The sequence below is a fragment of the Helianthus annuus genome, chromosome 1 (genome assembly GCF_002127325.2).
Source record: "Helianthus annuus cultivar XRQ/B chromosome 1, HanXRQr2.0-SUNRISE, whole genome shotgun sequence".
NCBI classification, from domain to species: Eukaryota; Viridiplantae; Streptophyta; class Magnoliopsida; order Asterales; family Asteraceae; genus Helianthus; species Helianthus annuus.
The window spans coordinates 33,822,654-33,849,393 of record NC_035433.2 but is presented as its reverse complement, the minus strand read 5'-3'; the positions used below and the strand labels follow the sequence as shown (position 1 = coordinate 33,849,393).

At 36.8% G+C, this 26,740-nt stretch overlaps 1 protein-coding gene and 4 long non-coding RNA genes across 5 annotated transcripts; 2 read left to right on the top strand and 3 right to left on the bottom strand.

Annotated features, from left to right (window-relative positions):
* Positions 1–4,398: 4,398 nt before the first annotated feature.
* LOC110865141 lies at positions 4,399–6,580 on the top strand. Its single transcript, XR_002550403.2, has 3 exons — positions 4,399–4,685; positions 5,444–5,501; positions 6,253–6,580. It is a non-coding gene; the product is annotated as an uncharacterized LOC110865141 (long non-coding RNA).
* Positions 6,581–6,771: 191 nt separating this feature from the next.
* On the bottom strand, positions 6,772–9,275 carry LOC110865165. The gene is made up of 3 exons (XR_002550429.2): positions 7,594–9,275; positions 7,384–7,507; positions 6,772–7,265 (listed from the first exon to the last, which is right to left on the bottom strand). It is a non-coding gene; the product is annotated as an uncharacterized LOC110865165 (long non-coding RNA).
* A 5,316-nt stretch (positions 9,276–14,591) lies between these two features.
* On the top strand, positions 14,592–17,094 carry LOC110865134. Its single transcript, XR_002550393.2, has 3 exons — positions 14,592–16,272; positions 16,359–16,482; positions 16,601–17,094. It is a non-coding gene; the product is annotated as an uncharacterized LOC110865134 (long non-coding RNA).
* A 191-nt stretch (positions 17,095–17,285) lies between these two features.
* Positions 17,286–19,455, bottom strand: LOC110865112. Its single transcript, XR_002550367.2, has 3 exons — positions 19,181–19,455; positions 18,365–18,422; positions 17,286–17,613 (listed from the first exon to the last, which is right to left on the bottom strand). It is a non-coding gene; the product is annotated as an uncharacterized LOC110865112 (long non-coding RNA).
* Positions 19,456–24,707: 5,252 nt separating this feature from the next.
* Positions 24,708–26,538, bottom strand: LOC110865107 (cytochrome P450 71AV8). Its single transcript, XM_022114323.2, has 2 exons — positions 25,634–26,538; positions 24,708–25,435 (listed from the first exon to the last, which is right to left on the bottom strand). The coding sequence occupies exons 1-2, from the start codon at positions 26,525–26,527 to the stop codon at positions 24,818–24,820; spliced, it is 1,512 nt and encodes a 503-aa protein (XP_021970015.1). The 5' UTR covers positions 26,528–26,538; the 3' UTR covers positions 24,708–24,817.
* Between the last annotated feature and the right edge of the window lie 202 nt (positions 26,539–26,740).

Here is a 26,740-nt window from a genome sequence, read left to right as displayed (position 1 = left end):
TTTTTGTCTACTGATGTCGTGTCATGATGTATAGTAGACTAGGTTATGGGGTGTTATAGGTCGTTGGTTTTTATTTGTTCTACATATATAGGGCATGTCCTGTATATGAATTAGTGTGGAACACATCCTCACTACTTGTACTTATTTGCGGTTGCATTTTAATAGATTCACCGGGGTAACCCTTTACCCAAAAAAATAAAAAGAGGAAATGATAGTACATCAGTAGACAATCACAGCATGCTAAAGAATTAAAATGTCAAAATGTGATAAACGGTCTCACTGATGATATGCCAGTAGGTTTTTACACACTCAGTAAATTGATTTCGAGATATATATCTAAATATCAATAACTCACTTATCTCGTGGGGAACATCTCTCGTATATATGGACTTAGTACTCTGAAATTTCGTTTGAGAGGTTGTTTGATTCTGAGATATTAGGTCTTTATACTTACTGATATCTGTGGTATTATCCTTGGTCTTCTGATTTTGCGTCAGCGATGGCCTAGACCTCGTATAATACTTTGCATGCTTAATGTTTTCCCTCTGCATAAAAATTGAAAAATATCGAAAGATATGAATCAAGTGCAGTTGTATAGAAGATTCCTAAGTGGAACACACCTAAAGTCGAACCTTCATCTCTTTGACTGAATGGTAGTTCTTACCTGAGCTCTCAAGGCCTCGCACTAACCCAGAGTACAAATATCAATATAGTATACTCACCTGTAAGACTGAATCTAGGGAATCTTGATACGGGAGTATATTCTGAGGTGGGATACGCGAATAAGTGAAGTTCTTAAAACTGTAAATCTCGTATCTCGAACTAATTGAAGTTTCTGTGAAAATTTAAGTGGACCAGTATACTGACAATCTAAGTGAATCGTTTAGAACTTAAAGTCTAAAAAGGTCAACGGTGCTAGTGACTTGTTATAAACTGATATAATCCTCTGGCACAAACTCAAACAAAATATTGTCTGTAAATACACTACTAGAAAATAGGTCTAATGCAACTTTTTAAAAGCAACCCTTTTCAAATGAGTTGCATTTGACTCTAATGCAACTTTGTTGAACATAAGGGTTGCATTAGATATCTAATGTAACCTTTATCGTAAAAAGGTTGCATAATTATATTGAAGTTGCAACCTTTTTATATAAAAGTAGCAAATTTTATTGAAATTTGCAACCTTTGCTAGAAATGTTGCATTTTGAACATTCAAATGAAACTTTTATTTTAAAAGTTTGTATTGTTAAAAGTTAAATGCAACTTTATTTTAAAAAATTGTATTATTGAAAATTAAATTCAAATATATTTTAAAGATGTTTCATCCATATTGCCTTGTTAAAATTTTAATGGAGGTATATTTCAAATTCGTGGTATCCATATGTACGAGCGATGCCATGTCATAACGTAGTTTTACTTATTTGCTTACAAGCTTTTACAAAAAAAAAAGGTTTTAAGTTGAGAAATTCAATAAAACAACAACAAAAAGTATAGCGCAAATGTCGATTTTAAAAATAGTAAAGTGATATTCGAAATTTAAATACTATTTTATTTTCATTGAAGCACTTATCGATGGATTATTATTGAGAAAAAAAGGCAAGGAGACTTGGTGTAATTGACTAAAAAAAGAGTTTACAAAACCCAAACTCGAACCTGGATGGGTTGCAACAAATAAAATTGTTGAAACCATTGGGCCGAAAAGAAATATGCAATAAATGACTATTTAAAATCAATCTTAAGTTGCAACTTGTCTTGACTTGAATAAATAAAAAACCTAATTCATTCCCCACGTTCATCGCACAAGTATTCAATTACTAACTACGTAAATTAACGATACCGAACGTTCTTGGCATAAGTATTAAGTAGAGCTTCCAAGAAATAGTAATTCAACAGAAACAGAAATAGGGTTGTTCAAGTTGCTCGATGCCCATTCAAAAAATGTTTGGAACTTACTCATCCCATTCAACTCAATTGAAAAAGGCGTTCGGATCGAAGGACGAAGAACGCTTGTTCAACTTTGGCTTGGTTGAAAAACACTCGGTTCGGTTCGATTCAGTTTGTAAACGAACTGAACACGAGCAAAAGTTCGCTCGATATTGGCAAGAAAGTCTATACCCTGCGTACCCGGGTTCCGGTTGGGTTCGGGTTTTCAATACCCGGGTATTAGAATACCCTATTCCCGGGTCCGGGTAGGATTCGAGTATGGTTCGGGTATAGATCCGGTTTTTCGATTCATCTTTTTGGTATAAAACGGAGAAATATAATGGAAACCTTTATTTATACATATTGTATGCCTTGAAATCTGCCCAAAAAAGCCTTACACAAACTCTAAACTTTTAAAAAAATTGTTGTACACAACGGGTCCGGGTATTACGAAAACTCGGTTACGGGTATTATGAAAACCCGGGCACGAGTTTTATGGAATCCCGGGTACACAGAAAACCCTGGTACAAACCATGTTTGGGTTTGGGTATTGAACATAATATGCATATCTAGTCCTTACCCTACGCGTAGGGTCGGGTTTGGGTATTATGAAAATCCGGGTACACTGAAAACCCTGGTACAAACCGGGTATGAAAAAACCCGGGTTTGGGTTCGGTATTAAACATAATATGCATATCCGGTCCCTACCCTACGGGTAGGTTCGGGGTTTTTGTGCACTTCTGTATGCGATCTCTTATTGCTCATTATGATTAAAGATGACTAGCCACAACCCAATATAACTTATTAAGACTTTATATTTCATTATAAAGCCCATCACGGGCCATTAAGAGTTACTAAGGCCCGATATGGTCCATTTGATACATGTATGACATGTTATTACCCATTATGATATAATATGACTTGTTATGGGTCATTATAACTATGAAGGCCCAATATAACCCATTAAAACACATGTGATCTCTTTTTTTGGTAAGGATTTAGAGTTCTTAAACTTTAGGTATAATGTGCATGGGACTATCTTTCTGCACCTATGTCTATATGTGGTCTTTTGCCTTATATTTTTTGTTCCTACTTCACTATGTTACTCATACATAATCTTATGTATGTTATTTGGTCACGGTCTTTTTTTTAGTGTTGGGGGTCTCTCTGTAAGCAGTCTCTCTATCTGTAGGGATAAGGGTAAGGTTTGCCTACATCTCACCCTCCTCAGACCTTGCTAGTAGCTTCGTTATCAGTGGGACATTCTTGGGTATGGTTGTTGTTGTTGTTGTTGATCTCTTATTACCCACTATGGTCAAACATGACTGACTATAACCCAGTATAACCCAATATAATCCTATAAGACATATGATGACACAATAATGCTAATCATCGTCTACTAAGAGCCATCATGCTATTAAGAGTCATCGTGACTATTGAGGCTCAATACAATCCATTTAGTGTGATATATTATCGCCCATTACGGTCTAACACGACCCACACCAACCCGATGGAACCCTTCATGGCCCAATATATCATAATGAAGCACACCATGGTCCATTAAGAGTCACTATGGCTATTAAGGATTAATAGGGTCCATTATGACATGTATGGTATATTATTGTCAAATCTAACAACTCTAGTGGTACACTATGTTTCTCGTTTAGATCTTGTTGTTTTTGACGTGTCTAATGGTTAATCTGGTTGGGATGAAACTAATATTGGTAGTGATGTAAAGGATCACAATTGTGGTTAGCAGTTGTGATGGAGATAGAGGTGGTGTTAGTGGAGATGGTAGTGCTGATGGTGGTGGGCGGTATAAAAGGCGGTGGTGGTGGAGGTGCCAAATCATTGTCCACGTCAGCAAATAATAAAGTAGTGTGTCATGTCAACGTCCACGGCATCAATAACTAACTTGATTACAAAATGATCAATAAGGGCCAAAATCTTACAAGTTAGGATTGTCACAAGAATTTTTTAAAGTTGGAACTTTGGATTGATAAAATCGAATAACCCATTATTAATATATCTTTTATTTGATATATTAAATATGTATATACATAATGACTATTATTATGTATATAATTATGATAAAAAAATACTAAACAATATATATTATGGTATATTAAATTTAAAATTATTGTTAAGAATATATAGAAAAGTATCACTAATGTCTACAAATTACTAAATAAAAAACTAGCGGAGATTGAGTCTAGCTTGAAAGCTACTCACGAGCCAAGCTTTGAAAACACAGATTGAACTAAGCTTAGCTCGAGTTTGCATCGACCCTGTACAATCTATTAAGATTGTTAAATTTGAATAGTTATTTTATAATTTTTAAAACACAGTATTTTTTTTTTTCGAGTTAGAAGATGTTAGTTATTTTAATATTGTAAACTTATTAAAGTCATGATTGTATGAACAATTTAGCCTAATGTTAAATTCCCGCCCCAATTCACCAGTTCCTTCCCAAAAAAAAAAATTAATTCCCTCCTGGATTCTTGTCTCCCCCCAGATTTATTATTTTTTTTTTTCTAAAAGGGGATCCCCCTTTACCTAAATTCACGTCCCCATCTCATCCATCTCAACCTCCATTCCCCCTCTTAACCCTAAATCGGCCCACATCCCCAATATCGTTTCATCGATTTCCTGCTTTTATATAACCGCTAAGGATGAGGGCCAGCAAGAGGAACCGCAATTGTGATGATCAATGGTGGTTCTCTACGATGATTCTCGATTCGTCTACCGCCGTTATTTTGAAGGTGAGGGTTTTCAAGTTATTAATTTATTCATTCAAACATCTGCTTTGCTTATTTGTTTACTGGATTGTATTTTGATTTATGTTCCTTCATGGTTTTGAGCTATGTATAGGAAATTCTTAACTTCTTGTTTACAAGAACCCCAAAGCCCCTGATTTCACCTTCATGTTTGCATTCATTTTTAGGTACCAGAACAAGTTTCTACTTTACTTGATTGACTGGCTTGTTTTTTTTTTTTAAGATAAATTGTTAGTTTATAAAACATGGTATTAGATTCAAATGGTTTTGTTTGATATGTTTTTATGGTTTTCATGTTTGCCTTTTCTAATGCTAACTTTGACCATGAGGTTAGTGTTCACTTGAACCAACTCAATTGAAGTTGTTCCTACATATCACTTATTTTGACTTTGTCTACATATTGATTTCAATTAAAACCTAAATAGACATGCTATTAATAAACAATATCATTATCTTTACTTTTATATAAGAATCAACTTTGAATTTATTTTGATGCTCAAGGTATAAAATTGAAGTAACTGTCCTAAAGGTTTCTATTTGAACCTCATTTGGCGAATCACAAAATCATGGGTTTTTAGTCTGTAAAGAAAATATAATATTTGTAGGTGTTTACTTTTTAAACTAATTGCAGGCTTTTCTCTTCTGGTATGTTACTTCTAAATCATGAGTATGTTTTATACGCACCATTGCTCTAGTTTTCTAGTTTACTTTCTAAATCAATGTTTTTTTTTTGTTATTGGCAGCAAATTACCAGAAGTACAAAAGTTCTTGAATGCATCAGCATGTTCATGGTATCAGCAGGTAATTTATACTCATGCATTCATATTGATTTTAAGGTCTTTTTTCTTTAGGCCTACTATTGTATTTCGTTTGTATCAAAACAGCAATAATAATATTTATTTAGATTAATACGAAAAATCATATTTTTTTAACGAACACCCTCCCAAAAGGTTGAGTTGGCACTTGCGTCACTATTTTTACTTGGGGTTTCTACGATCAATTAAAGTTTAGTTGAGAATCTTTATCTCAATGGTTTTTCTAAAAAAATATGTTTTATACACTACATCTTATTCACCGTTTAAGGACTTAACTATTTGTTGATGGGGTGAGGCTAAATGTCTATTTTCTTGGCCTTAAGACCTGATCTCGTAAATAAATTTCATATGGAAGTTGACTTGTTGAAAGTCAAACTGATATGATAGAAATTTGAAATCTAAATTTGAATAAAATGGCATAGAGATTTATGGAGGCCGAGTCTTCACAAGAGCAAAACATTCAACAACGGTTAAAATGATTTGAATATTAGTTCGATGTGACTTCCAATCCTACATAACTTCTGTTTGTAAATAGTTTTTGGTATTATGATTTATGATTTCATAGAAAAGCAAAAGTAAAGATACTATTAGCAAGTTTAGAATGATGCAGTTTGAATTCTTAGTATGTGTGTGCTTATAGCTAAACTGATTTTTAAATATTTACTATGTTGGCTCTTTGTGCGCACATAAACAATCAATAATTAAAAACATTATTTCTCGTTATGTGGATGGTATAGGTGATTGGAACCTGCTGGTACTCATTCTCTGTAGATTGGGCTGAAATAGGAATTTCAAAAGATCAGCCCTATCTTTCCAAAAATAGGTTTGATTAATTGGGTTAGATTGGACGTGAAGGAACGAAGATAGTGACAAAGCTTGAAACCAAGGTTAGATTTTGTCATAATATTAACAGGATACTTTTTTTAATCTTATTTTAGGTATGCATTTATCTTAAGTTTTACCCAGACAATACTATATTGGTTTACCGGTTATTTAGATATGGATGTTGCTCTTGTTAATTATTAGATAACGTAATCTAAAATCATGTTGGTCTCTTAAGGTTAATGTCGATTTGGATGCTGGACAGTGGTAATTTTGCTATAATTTTAATATATTTAATTCACGCACATCATAGACTCAAATGCAACCTTTATTATGTATAATTTTTTTTTAAAATGCAACAGCTTTTTTAATATTTTAGTTACAACAAATGCAACTCTATAACATCATTGTTTGAAGTACTAAAATTTCCATTATTATACAATAGAATCTCAATTACACAAACACAATAGTAACAAAAGTATAGATAATCTTATATTGTAATTTCCAAACTCAAAATAATAATGTAATAAAACTGAAGTTGTTAACTAAAACAATAAAAAGTAACAAAAACCTCCTACTCATTTCTAAGATGTTGAAGTACTTCAATAGGTAGCTTTGCTATAATACTTTGCTTGGTAGCTTCAAAGTTTGCTTGTTGGTTGTCAAAATCTTTCTACATAACTTCTAGCTCAGTTTTGAGCTTGACTTTGTTTTCTTTCATGGTCCTCTTTTAACTTCTTGATGCATTTCCATAAGCCCCCCTAAATCATGTATGATGTTTCAACACCATCAGCTTTTTTCAACAATTTATTGGTAACACCTCTACCATAAAGTTTACGACATCCATTATGCTCCTTGTTCGTCATTACCACAAAAGAATCTACCGAAACACTTTCATCTTACAGATATTGTAGTTGTTCATTTGTTCCTTCAATATTGTTCAAAAGAGAATAAGATAATATTATAAAATATTTATACCTATGTTTGAACTAATAATGTGTGTGACTGCTAATGTGTGAGCTTCTACTACATGATATAATGTATACCTGAAAAATAAACAGAATAGGACTGGCTGGGTAATGGTTTTGCAGCCTAGTCAACCGAGAACAATATCTGCTCGATGGTTCTTGTGAACTGCATCATATTTGCAATTTATCCTAATAGCTGCCCCTGAAATTCATAACCAAACAATACAAGTATGAGTAATGATGTTCTTTTAATTGAGGAAAGATTAATGAATGGTAAGTTGGATTAACCTGAAATAAAAAGGTTATGTTTAGGAAATAGTTCAAGGTTTGAGTTGATTTTTCCCTATGAAACATCCAGTACAAGGTAAGATATATAAATGCAAATCATATAAATCACTAACCACAGGGCCGGCTCAACCATTTTAGAGGCCCAAAGCGAACTAGAGATCCGAGACCTACTAAATAAGGTTATTTTTGCTGGGCTTGTACCAGTTGGATTTTTGGCTTTGCTTTTAAAAATAAATAAGGAAAAACGCGGCCTGAGCAGGTCTCGAACCCCCACCTTTTTGGTAAACAAAGAGGAAGTGTGACAACTCGACCTTTCGACTTTAAATGCACGTTGACTTTGACCATTGACTTTGACTGTTTGACTTGTTTGACTTGTAACTGCACACGTTATGTTATAATGAAACGAATTGTGATTGCATGATTATGTGTTCGATTGTATAACTTGAAGTCTGTTTGATAAACTTAAACTAATAACACTTGAACAACTCAACGAAACACAAGTGTGTTTCGCCAAGAACAACTCGACGGATCAGAGTTTTGATTCGCCAAGAACAACTCGACGAAACAAAGCCTGTTTCGCCGAGCCCAGATTCGCCGAAGCCCAGTTAGGGCCCAATACGCTGTTTCGAGTATAATTACGTGAAACGGTTTCAGTTTCACATCTTTGGCAAAACCTAAACCCTAGAACGCTCCCCTCTTCTGTGTGACGGCAATCTTGTGTCTCCGAAGCCCCGAATCAATTTGATTGTTATCTTGTTCATTGTGGTAAGTGTTTAACTCTTACGTGATTTTTAGTTCGTCTATCGATTAACTACTTTGCTAGAAGTATAGGCTCATACTAGATGTGATGTTGATTATGCCATGATTGGTTGATATGTGATAATACTAGAATCTATCGTATCAGTTACAAATCTGGGTACCGAAATCAAATTGGTTGTTATTGATAATCTGATTAGGGTAATTGTGATATTGTGATCTCATGATCTAGGGTTCATGCTAGAGGTTGATTGTTGTAACATGATTTGGTTAACGTAGCGATATACACGATAGTGGACGAATGATTACATTATGGTACAAATGATTTTCATGATGATTGTATGATTATGGTTTGATGATTGATGACGGCAGTTAACATGATTAGGGTTTCCGTATTTGACTGCATGATTTCCTGTAACTGATGTGTTAACGTAACTGCTGTTTAACGAATCTGAATGTTGGCGAATTAGGATGTTGACGTAACTGGCATATTGACGAATGTGATTGTTTGACGAATTGGAAGTCTTGGCGAAACAGAATTAGTTTCGCCAAGGATGATTGACGAATTTGAAAATGTGTTTCGCCAAAGGAGGTTTGACGAAACAGAATATGTTTCGCCAAACCTGTGTTTCGCCAATTGATGTGTTTCGCCAACTTGGACAAACTGCACAGTAAACTGATTTAATTCTGTTAAGTGTAACTAAGTTAACTAACTGATGTCAAACACTATGCATGACTGGAATGATTATGATTACGTACAACGTGCTATGTGGTGATCATTGATTATGCTTATAAGTGAGCTGTATGAATTTAAACTGATTATGAATACGTGCATACTCTAGGACGTGATTGACTTTCTTTGAGCACATACTTAGCATACCGAGCAAACCCAAGGTGAGTTCACACAGCCAAGGCATGGGTTCCCGGGTGGGGAATGGGATTTGATAGATTGTTATGCACACTCAGATGGTAGAACTTAACGAATACGAACCTACTAGACTAGTAACACTCATTGAACTGATCTTCGCACACCTGCCACGGGTTGGCCGCGATACTATGACATCTTCGCACACCTGCCTTTGGAAGGCCGCGAACTAAACTTACTAACCTTCGCACACCTGCCTGGGAGGCCGCGATACAAATAAATCTAGTCTAGAATACTTGGGAAGAACATCCCCTAATATCTTCGCACACCTGCCTGGGAGGCCGCGATGGAAATATGAAACATGATATAAACGAACGAACTTACTATTACTCATACCATATTATTACTGAACTGTTAACTGTGAACTCGCTCAACTAGTTGTTGACTCTCTGCTGCATGCCTTGCAGGACCTTAGGTACTTATGGAGCTTGCACTGGAGAAGCGGGTCGTTGTGGACAAGGATCGTGATTGTTACGATGAACTATTATGACATTTAAACTTATGATTTACTTTGGGTTTCACATTATTATGCTTCCGCTATTGATACTATGTTTGGTTTGGAACATCAATTGTATTGAATGAGGTTTTACGAACTATTTTATTTATATTATGCTATGTTCAATATGATTGATGGCTTGATCCTGGTCAGTCACGCTCCCAAGCGGTGGTACTCCGCGTGTGGATTTTGGGGGTGTGACAGATTGGTATCAGAGCCATTGGTTATAGAGAACTTAGTTTTAATATGGGAAAACGTTTTTATTAAAACCAGACTATAACCAGAACAGTGCTCTCAACGATCCACAACGACGCTTCGCTCCACGTGCAAGACTCGACATCCTAGGTAATAAGGTTTATGTTTATTACCTGCTTGCTAGAACTGCTTAGAACTTTGCTCGTAGTATGCTTACCCTACTATTGCTCGCTATCTGTTACTGCTTGAGAACACTTATGTGCTTACACTCTTCTGTCATCGCACTATTCGCGAACCTTTCTCACTTATGTTGCCTTTGATGTGAAGATCAATGCCCGTACGAATTAACATGACTCAAGCCCAGCTAGAGGCTCTCGTTGCTGCGGCAGTTGCAGCCGCTCAAGCAGGTAGTATACCCTGCAGTATAGACTCATACTAGGGTCTTTAGATCCTACATTAACTCCGACTGAGGGCGTCAGCCACAACATTGGCTTTGCCTGGATGGTACTTGATAGCGCATTCATAATCATTCAGTAGTTCAACCCATCTTCGTTGACGTATGTTCAAATCCTTCTGCTTAAGGATATGCTCGAGACTCCTGTGATCAGTGTAAATCGTGCACCTGGTACCGTACAGGTAGTGTCGCCATATCTTAAGCGCGAAAACAACGGCTCCCAGCTCTAAATCGTGCGTCGTGTAGTTCCGTTCGTGAACCTTGAGTTGACGAGAGGCGTAGGCAATCACTTTATCCCGCTGCATTAATACGCAACCCAGACCCTGTATTGATGCGTCACAATATACTACGAAATCTTCCGTGCCCTCTGGCAATGAGAGAATAGGTGCGCTGCAAAGCCTATCCTTTAAGTACTGAAAAGCAGTCTCCTGGGGTTCTCCCCAGCGATAAACGACACCATTTTGTGTCAGTAGCGTAAGCGGCTGCGCAATCTTTGAAAAGTCTTTGATGAACCGCCGATAGTAACCCGCCAAACCCCAGAATTGGCGTATTTCTGTCGGTGTACGCGGTGCAGGCCAGTTTCTGATCGAATCTACCTTGGATGGATCGACATGAATCTCATCCTTGTTAACCACATGGCCTAAGAAATGGACTTCATGAAGCCAGAAGTCGCATTTAGAAAACTTGGCGTACAGCTGTTCCTTCCGAAGGAGTTCCAAAATAAGACGAAGATGCTGCTCGTGCTCCTCCTGATTCTTGGAGTAAATCAAAATGTCGTCGATGAAAACAATGACGAACTTGTCAAGATAGGGTTTACACACCCTGTTCATAAGATCCATGAATACGGCAGGCGCGTTCGTTAACCCGAATGGCATGACGAGAAACTCGTAGTGACCGTAGCGAGTTCTGAATGCGGTTTTGGAGACGTCCTCATCCCGGACTCTCAGCTGATGATACCCTGACCTCAAGTCTATCTTGGAGTAGTAACTCGACCCTTGCAACTGGTCGAATAAATCGTCGATACGCGGAAGGGGATAACGGTTCTTCACCGTTACCTTGTTCAGTTCACGGTAGTCGATGCACATCCTGAAAGTACCATCTTTCTTTTTCACGAAAAGTACCGGAGCTCCCCAAGGCGATGAGCTTGGACGAATAAAACCCTTTTCCAAGAGTTCTTGTAGCTGCTTCGACAGTTCTTCCAGTTCGGTTGAAGCTAAACGATACGGTGCGCGGGCTATTGGTGCTGCTCCAGGAGCTAACTCAATCTGAAACTCGACTTGACGATGAGGAGGTAAACCAGGTAAATCTTCAGGAAACACCTGAGGAAAGTCACATACAACTGGGATATCCTCCAGCTTCTTTTCCTTTGCTGATGCGTCAGTGACAAGTGCCAGAATGGCAGTGTGTCCCTTTCGTAAACATTTCTGCGCCTTTAAGAAAGAGATGATGCCAACCACAGCACCACTCTTGTCACCTTGAACTTCGAGAGGTTCCTGACTAAAGCGAGGGATACGAATAACCTTCTCCTTGCATAAAATCTCTGCGCGATGTTGGGATAACCAATCCATACCGATGACGACGTCGAAACTACCCAAAACTATGGGTATAAGATCAATCGAGAAAGTCTGACCAGCTAGAACGATGTTACAGCCCTTGATTACATGTGCCGCTTCTACACTTTTACCATTTGCCAGTTCTACGACGTGTTTAGTGTTTAGGGGTGTTGGTGTACGTTTTAACAATTTACTCATTTTCAATGACATATAACTTGTATCAGCACCCGAATCAAATAAGACAGTAACGTAAATATCGTCGAGAAGAAACTTACCCATAACCACGTTGGGATCATTCACTGCGTCACCCCGACCTAGCACAAAAGCACGACCCCGAGCTTCGTTGCCATTGTTGTTGTTGTTTCCCCCGTTGTTGTTATTCCCGTTGCCCTGGTTGTTTTTGTTGTTGCGATTCTAGTTCAACTGTGGGCAATCGCGTTTGTAGTGGCCTTCAGCCCCACACTGGAAACATCCCCGGTTTCCACGCTGTGGCTGCTGCTGCTGGTTCTATGGAGCTGGCGGTGGGAGTTGCTGGTTTTGGTTTGCTGGTCGCGAGCTTCTACAATCTTTAGCCTCATGGGCCGGCTTGTGGCATCTTTGACAACGTTCCCTGCGACATCTTCCACTGTGGTGTTTGTTGCACCTGTTACACCACGGATGAGTTCCCCTATAACCACTCTGCCCCTGGTTGCCCGATGATTGCTGATTCGGGCTCTGATAATCGTTGGTGCGACGCTGCTGAGTTTGGGACTGAACCGAAACTGATCCCTTGCTGGAATCCCCACCCCACTTTCTTTTGTTCTCGCTGGTTGTGGCAGAAGTAGTAGCAGCTGGAGTAGTAGTAGCAGTAGTGGTAGCACTGATGCGTTTTGGCAGTCTGTTCTGATCCACTGCCTGATCTGTGATGCGGTGAGCGAGGCGCTGAATAGCCTGAATGTCGTCAAGATTAGCCGATGTTACGTGGCTCTGGATTTCTGGCGCCAAACCCTTGAGATACAACTCAATACGCTTGTATGGAGGGTCCACCATAGTTGGACACAGCACGGCCAGCTCGTTTGACCGTTTAGTGTATGCTTCAATCTCTGATCCAACCATTTTCAGGTTATACAGCTCGTCTTCCAGTTTGTGAATATCTTCACGCGTGCAATACTCTCTCTTGATAAGTTCCTTAAAATCGTTCCAGGGTGTGGCGTTAGCAGCTGCCAACCCCAGAATTTGCACCTGCGCGTTCCACCAGGTTAGCGCTATTCCCTCCAAGGTGCCAGTTGCATACTTAACCTTGCGAGCCTCAGGGCACTCGCACATTTCGAACACAGATTCTAGCTTCTCGAACCAATGGAGGAGTCCCACTGCCCCCTCGGTGCCACTGAAGGAATTTGGACGACAGTCCATGAAGTTCTTGAATGTGCAGACAGGATGCTGCGCGTGTTGACCTATTGTACGAATAGGACGAAGTTAAATACGGGAGTTAATGTAGGATCTAAAGACCCTAGTATGAGTCTATACTGCAGGGTATACTACCTGCTTGAGCGGCTGCAACTGCCGCAGCAACGAGAGCCTCTAGCTGGGCTTGAGTCATGTTAATTCGTGCGGGCATTGATCTTCACATCAAAGGCAACATAAGTGAGAAAGGTTCGCGAATAGTGCGATGACAGAAGAGTGTAAGCACATAAGTGTTCTCAAGCAGTAACAGATAGCGAGCAATAGTAGGGTAAGCATACTACGAGCAAAGTTCTAAGCAGTTCTAGCAAGCAGGTAATAAACATAAACCTTATTACCTAGGATGTCGAGTCTTGCACGTGGAGCGAAGCGTCGTTGTGGATCGTTGAGAGCACTGTTCTGGTTATAGTCTGGTTTTAATAAAAACGTTTTCCCATATTAAAACTAAGTTCTCTATAACCAATGGCTCTGATACCAATCTGTCACACCCCCAAAATCCACACGCGGAGTACCACCGCTTGGGAGCGTGACTGACCAGGATCAAGCCATCAATCATATTGAACATAGCATAATATAAATAAAATAGTTCGTAAAACCTCATTCAATACAATTGATGTTCCAAACCAAACATAGTATCAATAGCGGAAGCATAATAATGTGAAACCCAAAGTAAATCATAAGTTTAAATGTCATAATAGTTCATCGTAACAATCACGATCCTTGTCCACAACGACCCGCTTCTCCAGTGCAAGCTCCATAAGTACCTAAGGTCCTGCAAGGCATGCAGCAGAGAGTCAACAACTAGTTGAGCGAGTTCACAGTTAACAGTTCAGTAATAATATGGTATGAGTAATAGTAAGTTCGTTCGTTTATATCATGTTTCATATTTCCATCGCGGCCTCCCAGGCAGGTGTGCGAAGATATTAGGGGATGTTCTTCCCAAGTATTCTAGACTAGATTTATTTGTATCGCGGCCTCCCAGGCAGGTGTGCGAAGGTTAGTAAGTTTAGTTCGCGGCCTTCCAAAGGCAGGTGTGCGAAGATGTCATAGTATCGCGGCCAACCCGTGGCAGGTGTGCGAAGATCAGTTCAATGAGTGTTACTAGTCTAGTAGGTTCGTATTCGTTAAGTTCTACCATCTGAGTGTGCATAACAATCTATCAAATCCCATTCCCCACCCGGGAACCCATGCCTTGGCTGTGTGAACTCACCTTGGGTTTGCTCGGTATGCTAAGTATGTGCTCAAAGAAAGTCAATCACGTCCTAGAGTATGCACGTATTCATAATCAGTTTAAATTCATACAGCTCACTTATAAGCATAATCAATGATCACCACATAGCACGTTGTACGTAATCATAATCATTCCAGTCATGCATAGTGTTTGACATCAGTTAGTTAACTTAGTTACACTTAACAGAATTAAATCAGTTTACTGTGCAGTTTGTCCAAGTTGGCGAAACACATCAATTGGCGAAACACAGGTTTGGCGAAACATATTCTGTTTCGTCAAACCTCCTTTGGCGAAACACATTTTCAAATTCGTCAATCATCCTTGGCGAAACTAATTCTGTTTCGCCAAGACTTCCAATTCGTCAAACAATCACATTCGTCAATATGCCAGTTACGTCAACATCCTAATTCGCCAACATTCAGATTCGTTAAACAGCAGTTACGTTAACACATCAGTTACAGGAAATCATGCAGTCAAATACGGAAACCCTAATCATGTTAACTGCCGTCATCAATCATCAAACCATAATCATACAATCATCATGAAAATCATTTGTACCATAATGTAATCATTCGTCCACTATCGTGTATATCGCTACGTTAACCAAATCATGTTACAACAATCAACCTCTAGCATGAACCCTAGATCATGAGATCACAATATCACAATTACCCTAATCAGATTATCAATAACAACCAATTTGATTTCGGTACCCAGATTTGTAACTGATACGATAGATTCTAGTATTATCACATATCAACCAATCATGGCATAATCAACATCACATCTAGTATGAGCCTATACTTCTAGCAAAGTAGTTAATCGATAGACGAACTAAAAATCACGTAAGAGTTAAACACTTACCACAATGAACAAGATAACAATCAAATTGATTCGGGGCTTCGGAGACACAAGATTGCCGTCACACAGAAGAGGGGAGCGTTCTAGGGTTTAGGTTTTGCCAAAGATGTGAAACTGAAACCGTTTCACGTAATTATACTCGAAACAGCGTATTGGGCCCTAACTGGGCTTCGGCGAATCTGGGCTCGGCGAAACAGGCTTTGTTTCGTCGAGTTGTTCTTGGCGAATCAAAACTCTGATCCGTCGAGTTGTTCTTGGCGAAACACACTTGTGTTTCGTTGAGTTGTTCAAGTGTTATTAGTTTAAGTTTATCAAACAGACTTCAAGTTATACAATCGAACACATAATCATGCAATCACAATTCGTTTCATTATAACATAACGTGTGCAGTTACAAGTCAAACAAGTCAAACAGTCAAAGTCAATGGTCAAAGTCAACGTGCATTTAAAGTCGAAAGGTCGAGTTGTCACACTTCCTCTTTGTTTACCAAAAAGGTGGGGGTTCGAGACCTGCTCAGGCCGCGTTTTTCCTTATTTATTTTTAAAAGCAAAGCCAAAAATCCAACTGGTACAAGCCCAGCAAAAATAACCTTATTTAGTAGGTCTCGGATCTCTAGTTCGCTTTGGGCCTCTAAAATGGTTGAGCCGGCCCTGTGGTTAGTGATTTATATGATTTGCATTTATATATCTTACCTTGTACTGGATGTTTCATAGGGAAAAATCAACTCAAACCTTGAACTATTTCCTAAACATAACCTTTTTATTTCAGGTTAATCCAACTTACCATTCATTAATCTTTCCTCAATTAAAAGAACATCATTACTCATACTTGTATTGTTTGGTTATGAATTTCAGGGGCAGCTATTAGGATAAATTGCAAATATGATGCAGTTCACAAGAACCATCGAGCAGATATTGTTCTCGGTTGACTAGGCTGCAAAACCATTACCCAGCCAGTCCTATTCTGTTTATTTTTCAGGTATACATTATATCATGTAGTAGAAGCTCACACATTAGCAGTCACACACATTATTAGTTCAAACATAGGTATAAATATTTTATAATATTATCTTATTCTCTTTTGAACAATATTGAAGGAACAAATGAACAACTACAATATCTGTAAGATGAAAGTGTTTCGGTAGATTCTTTTGTGGTAATGACGAACAAGGAGCATAATGGATGTCGTAAACTTTATGGTAGAGGTGTTACCAATAAATTGTTGAAAAAAGCTGATGGTGTTGAAACATCATACATGATTTAGGGGGGCTTATGGAAATGCATCAAGAAGTTAAAAGAGGACCATGAAAGAAAACAAAGTCAAGCTCAAAACTGAGCTAGAAGTTATGTAGAAAGATTTTGACAACCAACAAGCAAACTTTGAAGCTACCAAGCAAAGTATTATAGCAAAGCTACCTATTGAAGTACTTCAACATCTTAGAAATGAGTAGGAGGTTTTTGTTACTTTTTATTGTTTTAGTTAACAACTTCAGTTTTATTACATTATTATTTTGAGTTTGGAAATTACAATATAAGATTATCTATACTTTTGTTACTATTGTGTTTGTGTAATTGAGATTCTATTGTATAATAATGGAAATTTTAGTACTTCAAACAATGATGTTATAGAGTTGCATTTGTTGTAACTAAAATATTAAAAAAGCTGTTGCATTTTAAAAAAAAATTATACATAATAAAGGTTGCATTTGAGTCTATGATGTGCGTGAATTAAATATATTAAAATTATAGCAAAATTACCACTGTCCAGCATCCAAATCGACATTAACCTTAAGAGACCAACATGATTTTAGATTACGTTATCTAATAATTAACAAGAGCAACATCCATATCTAAATAACCGGTAAACCAATATAGTATTGTCTGGGTAAAACTTAAGATAAATGCATACCTAAAATAAGATTAAAAAAAGTATCCTGTTAATATTATGACAAAATCTAACCTTGGTTTCAAGCTTTGTCACTATCTTCGTTCCTTCACGTCCAATCTAACCCAATTAATCAAACCTATTTTTGGAAAGATAGGGCTGATCTTTTGAAATTCCTATTTCAGCCCAATCTACAGAGAATGAGTACCAGCAGGTTCCAATCACCTATACCATCCACATAACGAGAAATAATGTTTTTAATTATTGATTGTTTATGTGCGCACAAAGAGCCAACATAGTAAATATTTAAAAATCAGTTTAGCTATAAGCACACACATACTAAGAATTCAAACTGCATCATTCTAAACTTGCTAATAGTATCTTTACTTTTGCTTTTCTATGAAATCATAAATCATAATACCAAAAACTATTTACAAACAGAAGTTATGTAGGATTGGAAGTCACATCGAACTAATATTCAAATCATTTTAACCGTTGTTGAATGTTTTGCTCTTGTGAAGACTCGGCCTCCATAAATCTCTATGCCATTTTATTCAAATTTAGATTTCAAATTTCTATCATATCAGTTTGACTTTCAACAAGTCAACTTCCATATGAAATTTATTTACGAGATCAGGTCTTAAGGCCAAGAAAATAGACATTTAGCCTCACCCCATCAACAAATAGTTAAGTCCTTAAACGGTGAATAAGATGTAGTGTATAAAACATATTTTTTTAGAAAAACCATTGAGATAAAGATTCTCAACTAAACTTTAATTGATCGTAGAAACCCCAAGTAAAAATAGTGACGCAAGTGCCAACTCAACCTTTTGGGAGGGTGTTCGTTAAAAAAATATGATTTTTCGTATTAATCTAAATAAATATTATTATTGCTGTTTTGATACAAACGAAATACAATAGTAGGCCTAAAGAAAAAAGACCTTAAAATCAATATGAATGCATGAGTATAAATTACCTGCTGATACCATGAACATGCTGATGCATTCAAGAACTTTTGTACTTCTGGTAATTTGCTGCCAATAACAAAAAAAAAACATTGATTTAGAAAGTAAACTAGAAAACTAGAGCAATGGTGCGTATAAAACATACTCATGATTTAGAAGTAACATACCAGAAGAGAAAAGCCTGCAATTAGTTTAAAAAGTAAACACCTACAAATATTATATTTTCTTTACAGACTAAAAACCCATGATTTTGTGATTCGCCAAATGAGGTTCAAATAGAAACCTTTAGGACAGTTACTTCAATTTTATACCTTGAGCATCAAAATAAATTCAAAGTTGATTCTTATATAAAAGTAAAGATAATGATATTGTTTATTAATAGCATGTCTATTTAGGTTTTAATTGAAATCAATATGTAGACAAAGTCAAAATAAGTGATATGTAGGAACAACTTCAATTGAGTTGGTTCAAGTGAACACTAACCTCATGGTCAAAGTTAGCATTAGAAAAGGCAAACATGAAAACCATAAAAACATATCAAACAAAACCATTTGAATCTAATACCATGTTTTATAAACTAACAATTTATCTTAAAAAAAAAAAACAAGCCAGTCAATCAAGTAAAGTAGAAACTTGTTCTGGTACCTAAAAATGAATGCAAACATGAAGGTGAAATCAGGGGCTTTGGGGTTCTTGTAAACAAGAAGTTAAGAATTTCCTATACATAGCTCAAAACCATGAAGGAACATAAATCAAAATACAATCCAGTAAACAAATAAGCAAAGCAGATGTTTGAATGAATAAATTAATAACTTGAAAACCCTCACCTTCAAAATAACGGCGGTAGACGAATCGAGAATCATCGTAGAGAACCACCATTGATCATCACAATTGCGGTTCCTCTTGCTGGCCCTCATCCTTAGCGGTTATATAAAAGCAGGAAATCGATGAAACGATATTGGGGATGTGGGCCGATTTAGGGTTAAGAGGGGGAATGGAGGTTGAGATGGATGAGATGGGGACGTGAATTTAGGTAAAGGGGGATCCCCTTTTAGAAAAAAAAAAATAATAAATCTGGGGGGAGACAAGAATCCAGGAGGGAATTAATTTTTTTTTTGGGAAGGAACTGGTGAATTGGGGCGGGAATTTAACATTAGGCTAAATTGTTCATACAATCATGACTTTAATAAGTTTACAATATTAAAATAACTAACATCTTCTAACTCGAAAAAAAAAAAATACTGTGTTTTAAAAATTATAAAATAACTATTCAAATTTAACAATCTTAATAGATTGTACAGGGTCGATGCAAACTCGAGCTAAGCTTAGTTCAATCTGTGTTTTCAAAGCTTGGCTCGTGAGTAGCTTTCAAGCTAGACTCAATCTCCGCTAGTTTTTTATTTAGTAATTTGTAGACATTAGTGATACTTTTCTATATATTCTTAACAATAATTTTAAATTTAATATACCATAATATATATTGTTTAGTATTTTTTTATCATAATTATATACATAATAATAGTCATTATGTATATACATATTTAATATATCAAATAAAAGATATATTAATAATGGGTTATTCGATTTTATCAATCCAAAGTTCCAACTTTAAAAAATTCTTGTGACAATCCTAACTTGTAAGATTTTGGCCCTTATTGATCATTTTGTAATCAAGTTAGTTATTGATGCCGTGGACGTTGACATGACACACTACTTTATTATTTGCTGACGTGGACAATGATTTGGCACCTCCACCACCACCGCCTTTTATACCGCCCACCACCATCAGCACTACCATCTCCACTAACACCACCTCTATCTCCATCACAACTGCTAACCACAATTGTGATCCTTTACATCACTACCAATATTAGTTTCATCCCAACCAGATTAACCATTAGACACGTCAAAAACAACAAGATCTAAACGAGAAACATAGTGTACCACTAGAGTTGTTAGATTTGACAATAATATACCATACATGTCATAATGGACCCTATTAATCCTTAATAGCCATAGTGACTCTTAATGGACCATGGTGTGCTTCATTATGATATATTGGGCCATGAAGGGTTCCATCGGGTTGGTGTGGGTCGTGTTAGACCGTAATGGGCGATAATATATCACACTAAATGGATTGTATTGAGCCTCAATAGTCACGATGACTCTTAATAGCATGATGGCTCTTAGTAGACGATGATTAGCATTATTGTGTCATCATATGTCTTATAGGATTATATTGGGTTATACTGGGTTATAGTCAGTCATGTTTGACCATAGTGGGTAATAAGAGATCAACAACAACAACAACAACCATACCCAAGAATGTCCCACTGATAACGAAGCTACTAGCAAGGTCTGAGGAGGGTGAGATGTAGGCAAACCTTACCCTTATCCCTACAGATAGAGAGACTGCTTACAGAGAGACCCCCAACACTAAAAAAAAGACCGTGACCAAATAACATACATAAGATTATGTATGAGTAACATAGTGAAGTAGGAACAAAAAATATAAGGCAAAAGACCACATATAGACATAGGTGCAGAAAGATAGTCCCATGCACATTATACCTAAAGTTTAAGAACTCTAAATCCTTACCAAAAAAAGAGATCACATGTGTTTTAATGGGTTATATTGGGCCTTCATAGTTATAATGACCCATAACAAGTCATATTATATCATAATGGGTAATAACATGTCATACATGTATCAAATGGACCATATCGGGCCTTAGTAACTCTTAATGGCCCGTGATGGGCTTTATAATGAAATATAAAGTCTTAATAAGTTATATTGGGTTGTGGCTAGTCATCTTTAATCATAATGAGCAATAAGAGATCGCATATAGAAGTGCACAAAAAACCCGAACCTACCCGTAGGGTAGGGACCGGATATGCATATTATGTTTAATACCGAACCCAAACCCGGGTTTTTTCATACCCGGTTTGTACCAGGGTTTTCAGTGTACCCGGATTTTCATAATACCCGAACCCGACCCTACGCGTAGGGTAAGGACTAGATATGCATATTATGTTCAATACCCAAACCCAAACCTGGTTTGTACCAGGGTTTTCTGTGTACCCGGGATTCCATAAAACTCGTGCCCGGGTTTTCATAATACCCGTAACCGAGTTTTCGTAATACCCGGACCCGTTGTGTACAACAATTTTTTTTAAAAGTTTAGAGTTTGTGTAAGGCTTTTTTGGGCAGATTTCAAGGCATACAATATGTATAAATAAAGGTTTCCATTATATTTCTCCGTTTTATGCCAAAAAGATGAATCGAAAAACCGGATCTATACCCGAACCATACTCGAATCCTACCCGGACCCGGGAATAGGGTATTCTAATACCCAGGTATTGAAAACCCGAACCCAACCGGAACCCGGGTACACAGGGTATAGACTTTCTGGCCAATATCGAGCGAACTTTTGCTCGTGTTCAGTTCATTTACAAACTGAATCGAACCGAACCGATTGTTTTTCAACCAAGCCAAAGTTGAACAAGCGTTCTTCGTCCTTCGATCCGAACGCCTTTTTCAATTGAGTTGAATGGGATGAGTAAGTTCCAAACATTTTTTGAATGGGCATCGTTAATTTACGTAGTTAGTAATTGAATAACTTGAACAACCCTATTTCTGTTTCTATTGAATTACTATTTCTTGGAAGCTCTACTTAATACTTATGCCAAGAATGTTCGGTATCGTTAATTTACGTAGTTAGTAATTGAATACTTGTGCGATGAATGTGGGGAATGAATTAGGTTTTTTATTTATTCAAGTCAAGACAATTTGCAACTTAAGATTGATTTTAAATAATCATTTATTGCATATTTCTTTTCGGCCCAATGGTTTCAACAATTTTATTTGTTGCAACCCATCCAGGTTCGAGTTTGGGTTTTGTAAACTCTTTTTTTAGTCAATTACACCAAGTCTCCTTGCCTTTTTTTCTCAATAATAATCCATCGATAAGTGCTTCAATGAAAATAAAATAGTATTTAAATTTCGAATATCACTTTACTATTTTTAAAATCGACATTTGCGCTATACTTTTTGTTGTTGTTTTATTGAATTTCTCAACTTAAAACCTTTTTTTTTTGTAAAAGCTTGTAAGCAAATAAGTAAAACTACGTTATGACATGGCATCGCTCGTACATATGGATACCACGAATTTGAAATATACCTCCATTAAAATTTTAACAAGGCAATATGGATGAAACATCTTTAAAATATATTTGAATTTAATTTTCAATAATACATTTTTTTTTTAAATTAAGTTGCATTTAACTTTTAACAATACAAACTTTTAAAATAAAAGTTTCATTTGAATGTTCAAAATGCAACATTTCTAGCAAAGGTTACAAATTTCAATAAAATTTGCAACTTTTATATAAAAAGGTTGCAACTTCAATATAATTATGCAACCTTTTTACGATAAAGGTTACATTAGATATCTAATGCAACCCTTATGTTCAACAAAGTTGCATTAGACCTATTTTCTAGTAGTGAGAGTTGGAGCCAGGTGTCCATCCCGAAAAGCCAGAAGCTTAAAGAAAGGGGGAGCCTGGAGATGGAGTCAGATGAAAGGGGGAGCTGAGGAGTCAGAACGCATATCCACGGGGAATCTATTAGAGCTACGAAGAGTCTGTGGTGCTAAAGATATCAACAGTTCTGGAAGACTTGGAGAGAGATAGAAAGCTACGAGATTGACTGCAGTAATATCCAAGGGGGAGTCTGTGAGTGCAGCATGTTTATCACTTCCGTCAATCACGTGTCGTAGCTTAATCAGATGAGACAAGACTGGTGCTGAACAGAGCAAAACATAATGTTGAAACATGTGATAGTCAGTTTGTACGAAGGAACCTTCGCAGGTTCGTACGAACCAACACATTCAGATGAGATCATGTGTACAAGCAGGTTCGTTCGAACCAAGGTCGTTCGTAATAGCAGGTTCGTACGAAGGGAGTCAGTTTGTACGAACTGAGCCTATTCGTAGTTTGTTTGGTACGAACCCACTTCTCCTATATATAGTTGATGGGTCTTGTTCATTTGGTATCTTTGTGACTGGGGAAACTCTTGTTGTTTGTTTTCGTGGTTCTGTACTTGTCAATCATCAATAGAAAACAACATTTAATTACATCTTTGTGCTTAATCTACACACGTACTTGGATTCCGCACAAGATACGTGTCATCGCATTCAACGGTTAAAGAATCGATCCTCGGGGCGAATCCACAAGTTTAAATAAAATGAAAAGTTGCTGATGAGATTAGGGTTGTAAACGAACCAAACGAATACGAACTAGGTCATGTTCGTGTTCGTTTGTTAAAGAATTTCAGTTGTCCACGAACAGTTCATGAACACTGGTCATGAACATAAACGAACGCAAATCAAACAAACGAACATTAAACATGAAATTAAAAAAACACCATTAATCTTAAACATCCGAGAAAAATAGTCAAATACAACCATTAAATAATAAATGAACAACTCAAGACATGGGAAGTACACTACATGCACCATACGATAAAACAAGTTTAGTTAACTTAAAACATAATTATCTAAACTTATTTAGACATATCCCAAAAATTGTCGTTAGTCCCAACTTCTTCATATGGTTAGATAAAGGTTTGCATTTTATTATTTTCATAAAATATCATTATTAATTATTGTTTAGGGAGGAAAGTAAAATAAAAAGTGGGGAAAGTAAAACTTAAGAGAGAGAGTGAAATATTAAAAATTTAAAAAAAAAACTTTGAACAAATAAATGTAAACAAATGAATATAAACGAACACATTATTGAACGCTCACAAACGCAGTAGAACGAACGGCATTCGTTTAATTGAACATAATATCTTGTTCGTGTTCGTTCATTAACTAAACGAACGAACATAAACGAACTTCCCGCCGAACGGTTCACGAACTATTTGCTGAACGTTCGGTTCGTTTACAGCCCAAGATGAGATGGATAATGAATTGGAGGTTTGAAGTGGTTTAGTGTTGGGGGACAAATTGAATTTGGAATGATTGTGATTTGAATTGATATGGTAAATCTAGATTTTGGATGAGGTCCAGCATTGTAAAAGGTCTTACATTTATGATTGACTTGATCTTAAAGAAATCGTATTAATTTTTTAGAATCTTTTACACGAATCCAGATCTTGGTTTGTTTAATTGTTAAAGATATAATGTCCCAAAATAATGGATCTTGAGAGTTAGTTTTTAGTATTTAAGATTCCAGTGCAGGAAATTAACGATGTTTTAGGGATTGTGTTGAATGGTGATGATAACAGTGATGGATTCTTTTCCTTCAAATTATTTTTACATATTGTCGATTGGTTTGTTTAAAAAGATATCCTTTTTTGTTTAAAAAGATATTATAAATTTAAATTATTTCTTGAGTCACAACATTGTTACATTTAAAGAGCTTAAACTCAATCAAAAACAAACATTTCAATACAAAATACATTAATAGTCGGTGTTGTAAGGATGTGGAACTAAAAGCAAGTCATTCTTTCGCTTTAGAGTAGCTCCAAAAGACTCGAACATATCAAAATTTTTAGATGTTGGTCCACTTGGAAGTTCCCAATCGAAGTGATAGAGTAGCATCGCGAGAGGAAGCTCCACGTTAGCCAACCCCAAGAGGATGCCCGGGCACATTCTTCTTCCGGCCCCAAAAGGGAGATATTCAAAATTTGTTCCCATGATGTTAAGAGTGCTCTCACTAAATCGCTCCGGTATGAAACTTTCCGGGTCAATCCAATAATCTGGGTCGCGCCCAATCATCCACGCATTGATTATAACTTTTGTTTTGATTGGTATATGGAATCCTCCAATCTCACAATCCTCACGACACTCTCTAGGTAATAAAAATGGAAGAGGAGGGTGCAACCTTAAGGTTTCCTTAATAACTTGTTTAAGGTAGTCTAGTTCTTGAATATCCGACTCGTGGATTTTTGTCTTTTCTTTAAGTACATTCCTGAGTTCATCTTGTGCCTTCTTCATCACCCTTGGATTCTTCATTAGCTCTGACATAGCCCATTCAACTGTCACCGAAGAAGTATCAGATCCTGCTGCAAACATATCCTGTGCCATAGTTTTCAAGGTCATTACAAGAATATTATTAAGTCCATGTTTGCTTCTTTGAGTTAAACATATGTTAATCAGTGTGTATGTGATTAAGCCCTTTAACTTCTACTCGATTTAGTTCACAAAAACCTTGCCTTTTGATATGTTAAACCATATATTAAAATACTCTAGCAACTGTAAATTGGTAAAACTAACCACTATGACTGCTTTAATGTTGTAAAGATTTAACGGAAAATTGAAGCACTCATCATCTTTGAGCCTCAATAGAACATCAACAAGATCTTCTTCATTCGCGTGGCTGGCATGGCGTTCTTTGTGCTCCAAGATGATGTTATTCAATATCGCGTCCGCCTTTTTGCTTATCATCTCCATTTTTTTCCTTGTACCAGTAATTCGAGGCAGTAATGTGATAGATGGAAATAGATCAGAAACATCAAAACCACCAGATAGATCCATACCCTCCCTAATCAATTCAAGAAGCATGTCTTGATCCTTGCATCTGCTCCCAACACTAATCCTACTTACGATGGTGTTAATCATGGTGAAAATCTTGTCTGAAAGATTGATTGTTTTCAATCTTTGAGTAGAGATGGACTCAATGAGGTCCCATGACTCTTGTTCACGAATAGATCTAAACGATTGAACTTTTCGCGCACTTAAAAGCTCCAAGACACATATCTTACGCATTTGTCTCCAGTAATCACCGTAAGGGGCGAATGCTATGTCCTTGTAGTTGTACGCGATGATCTCAGCACTGAGAAGCTTGGGCCTGTTTGCGAAAGAGAGATCATGAGTTTTCATTATCTGTCTTGCCAAAGGAGGAGATGAGATTATGACAGCAGAGACTTGGCCCAGTTGTAGATGAACAACTGGTCCTAGTTTTCGGGCTATATTTCTTAGAGCATGATGTGGTGGTGTTCCTAGGAGATGATGTAAGTGGCCAACTAGAGGGAGCTTCCATGGCTGTGGAGGAAGGTTTTTGTTTGAATCAGGTGGGTTGAAGCTTCTAAACCCAGTGATTATTTTTGAGAAAAAGAAGTAGAGGCCAGCAGAGAAGAAAAGGGCTGAACAAAGAAACTGGATATCCATATAAGAAAACTTGTAGCGAGTTTAAAAGCACATTTTGAGTATATTTATAATGCAAAAGTTTTCTTACACCTGTATTTCTAAATTTATGCAAATTCAAGTGCATCTGATAAAAAATTTGGGTACACTTCAAAATATAGAGAAAAATATGCTTTCTGTTGACACTATTACGTAAAGAAATAAAATAGAGAACGTTTATTTAACAAATGATTATTT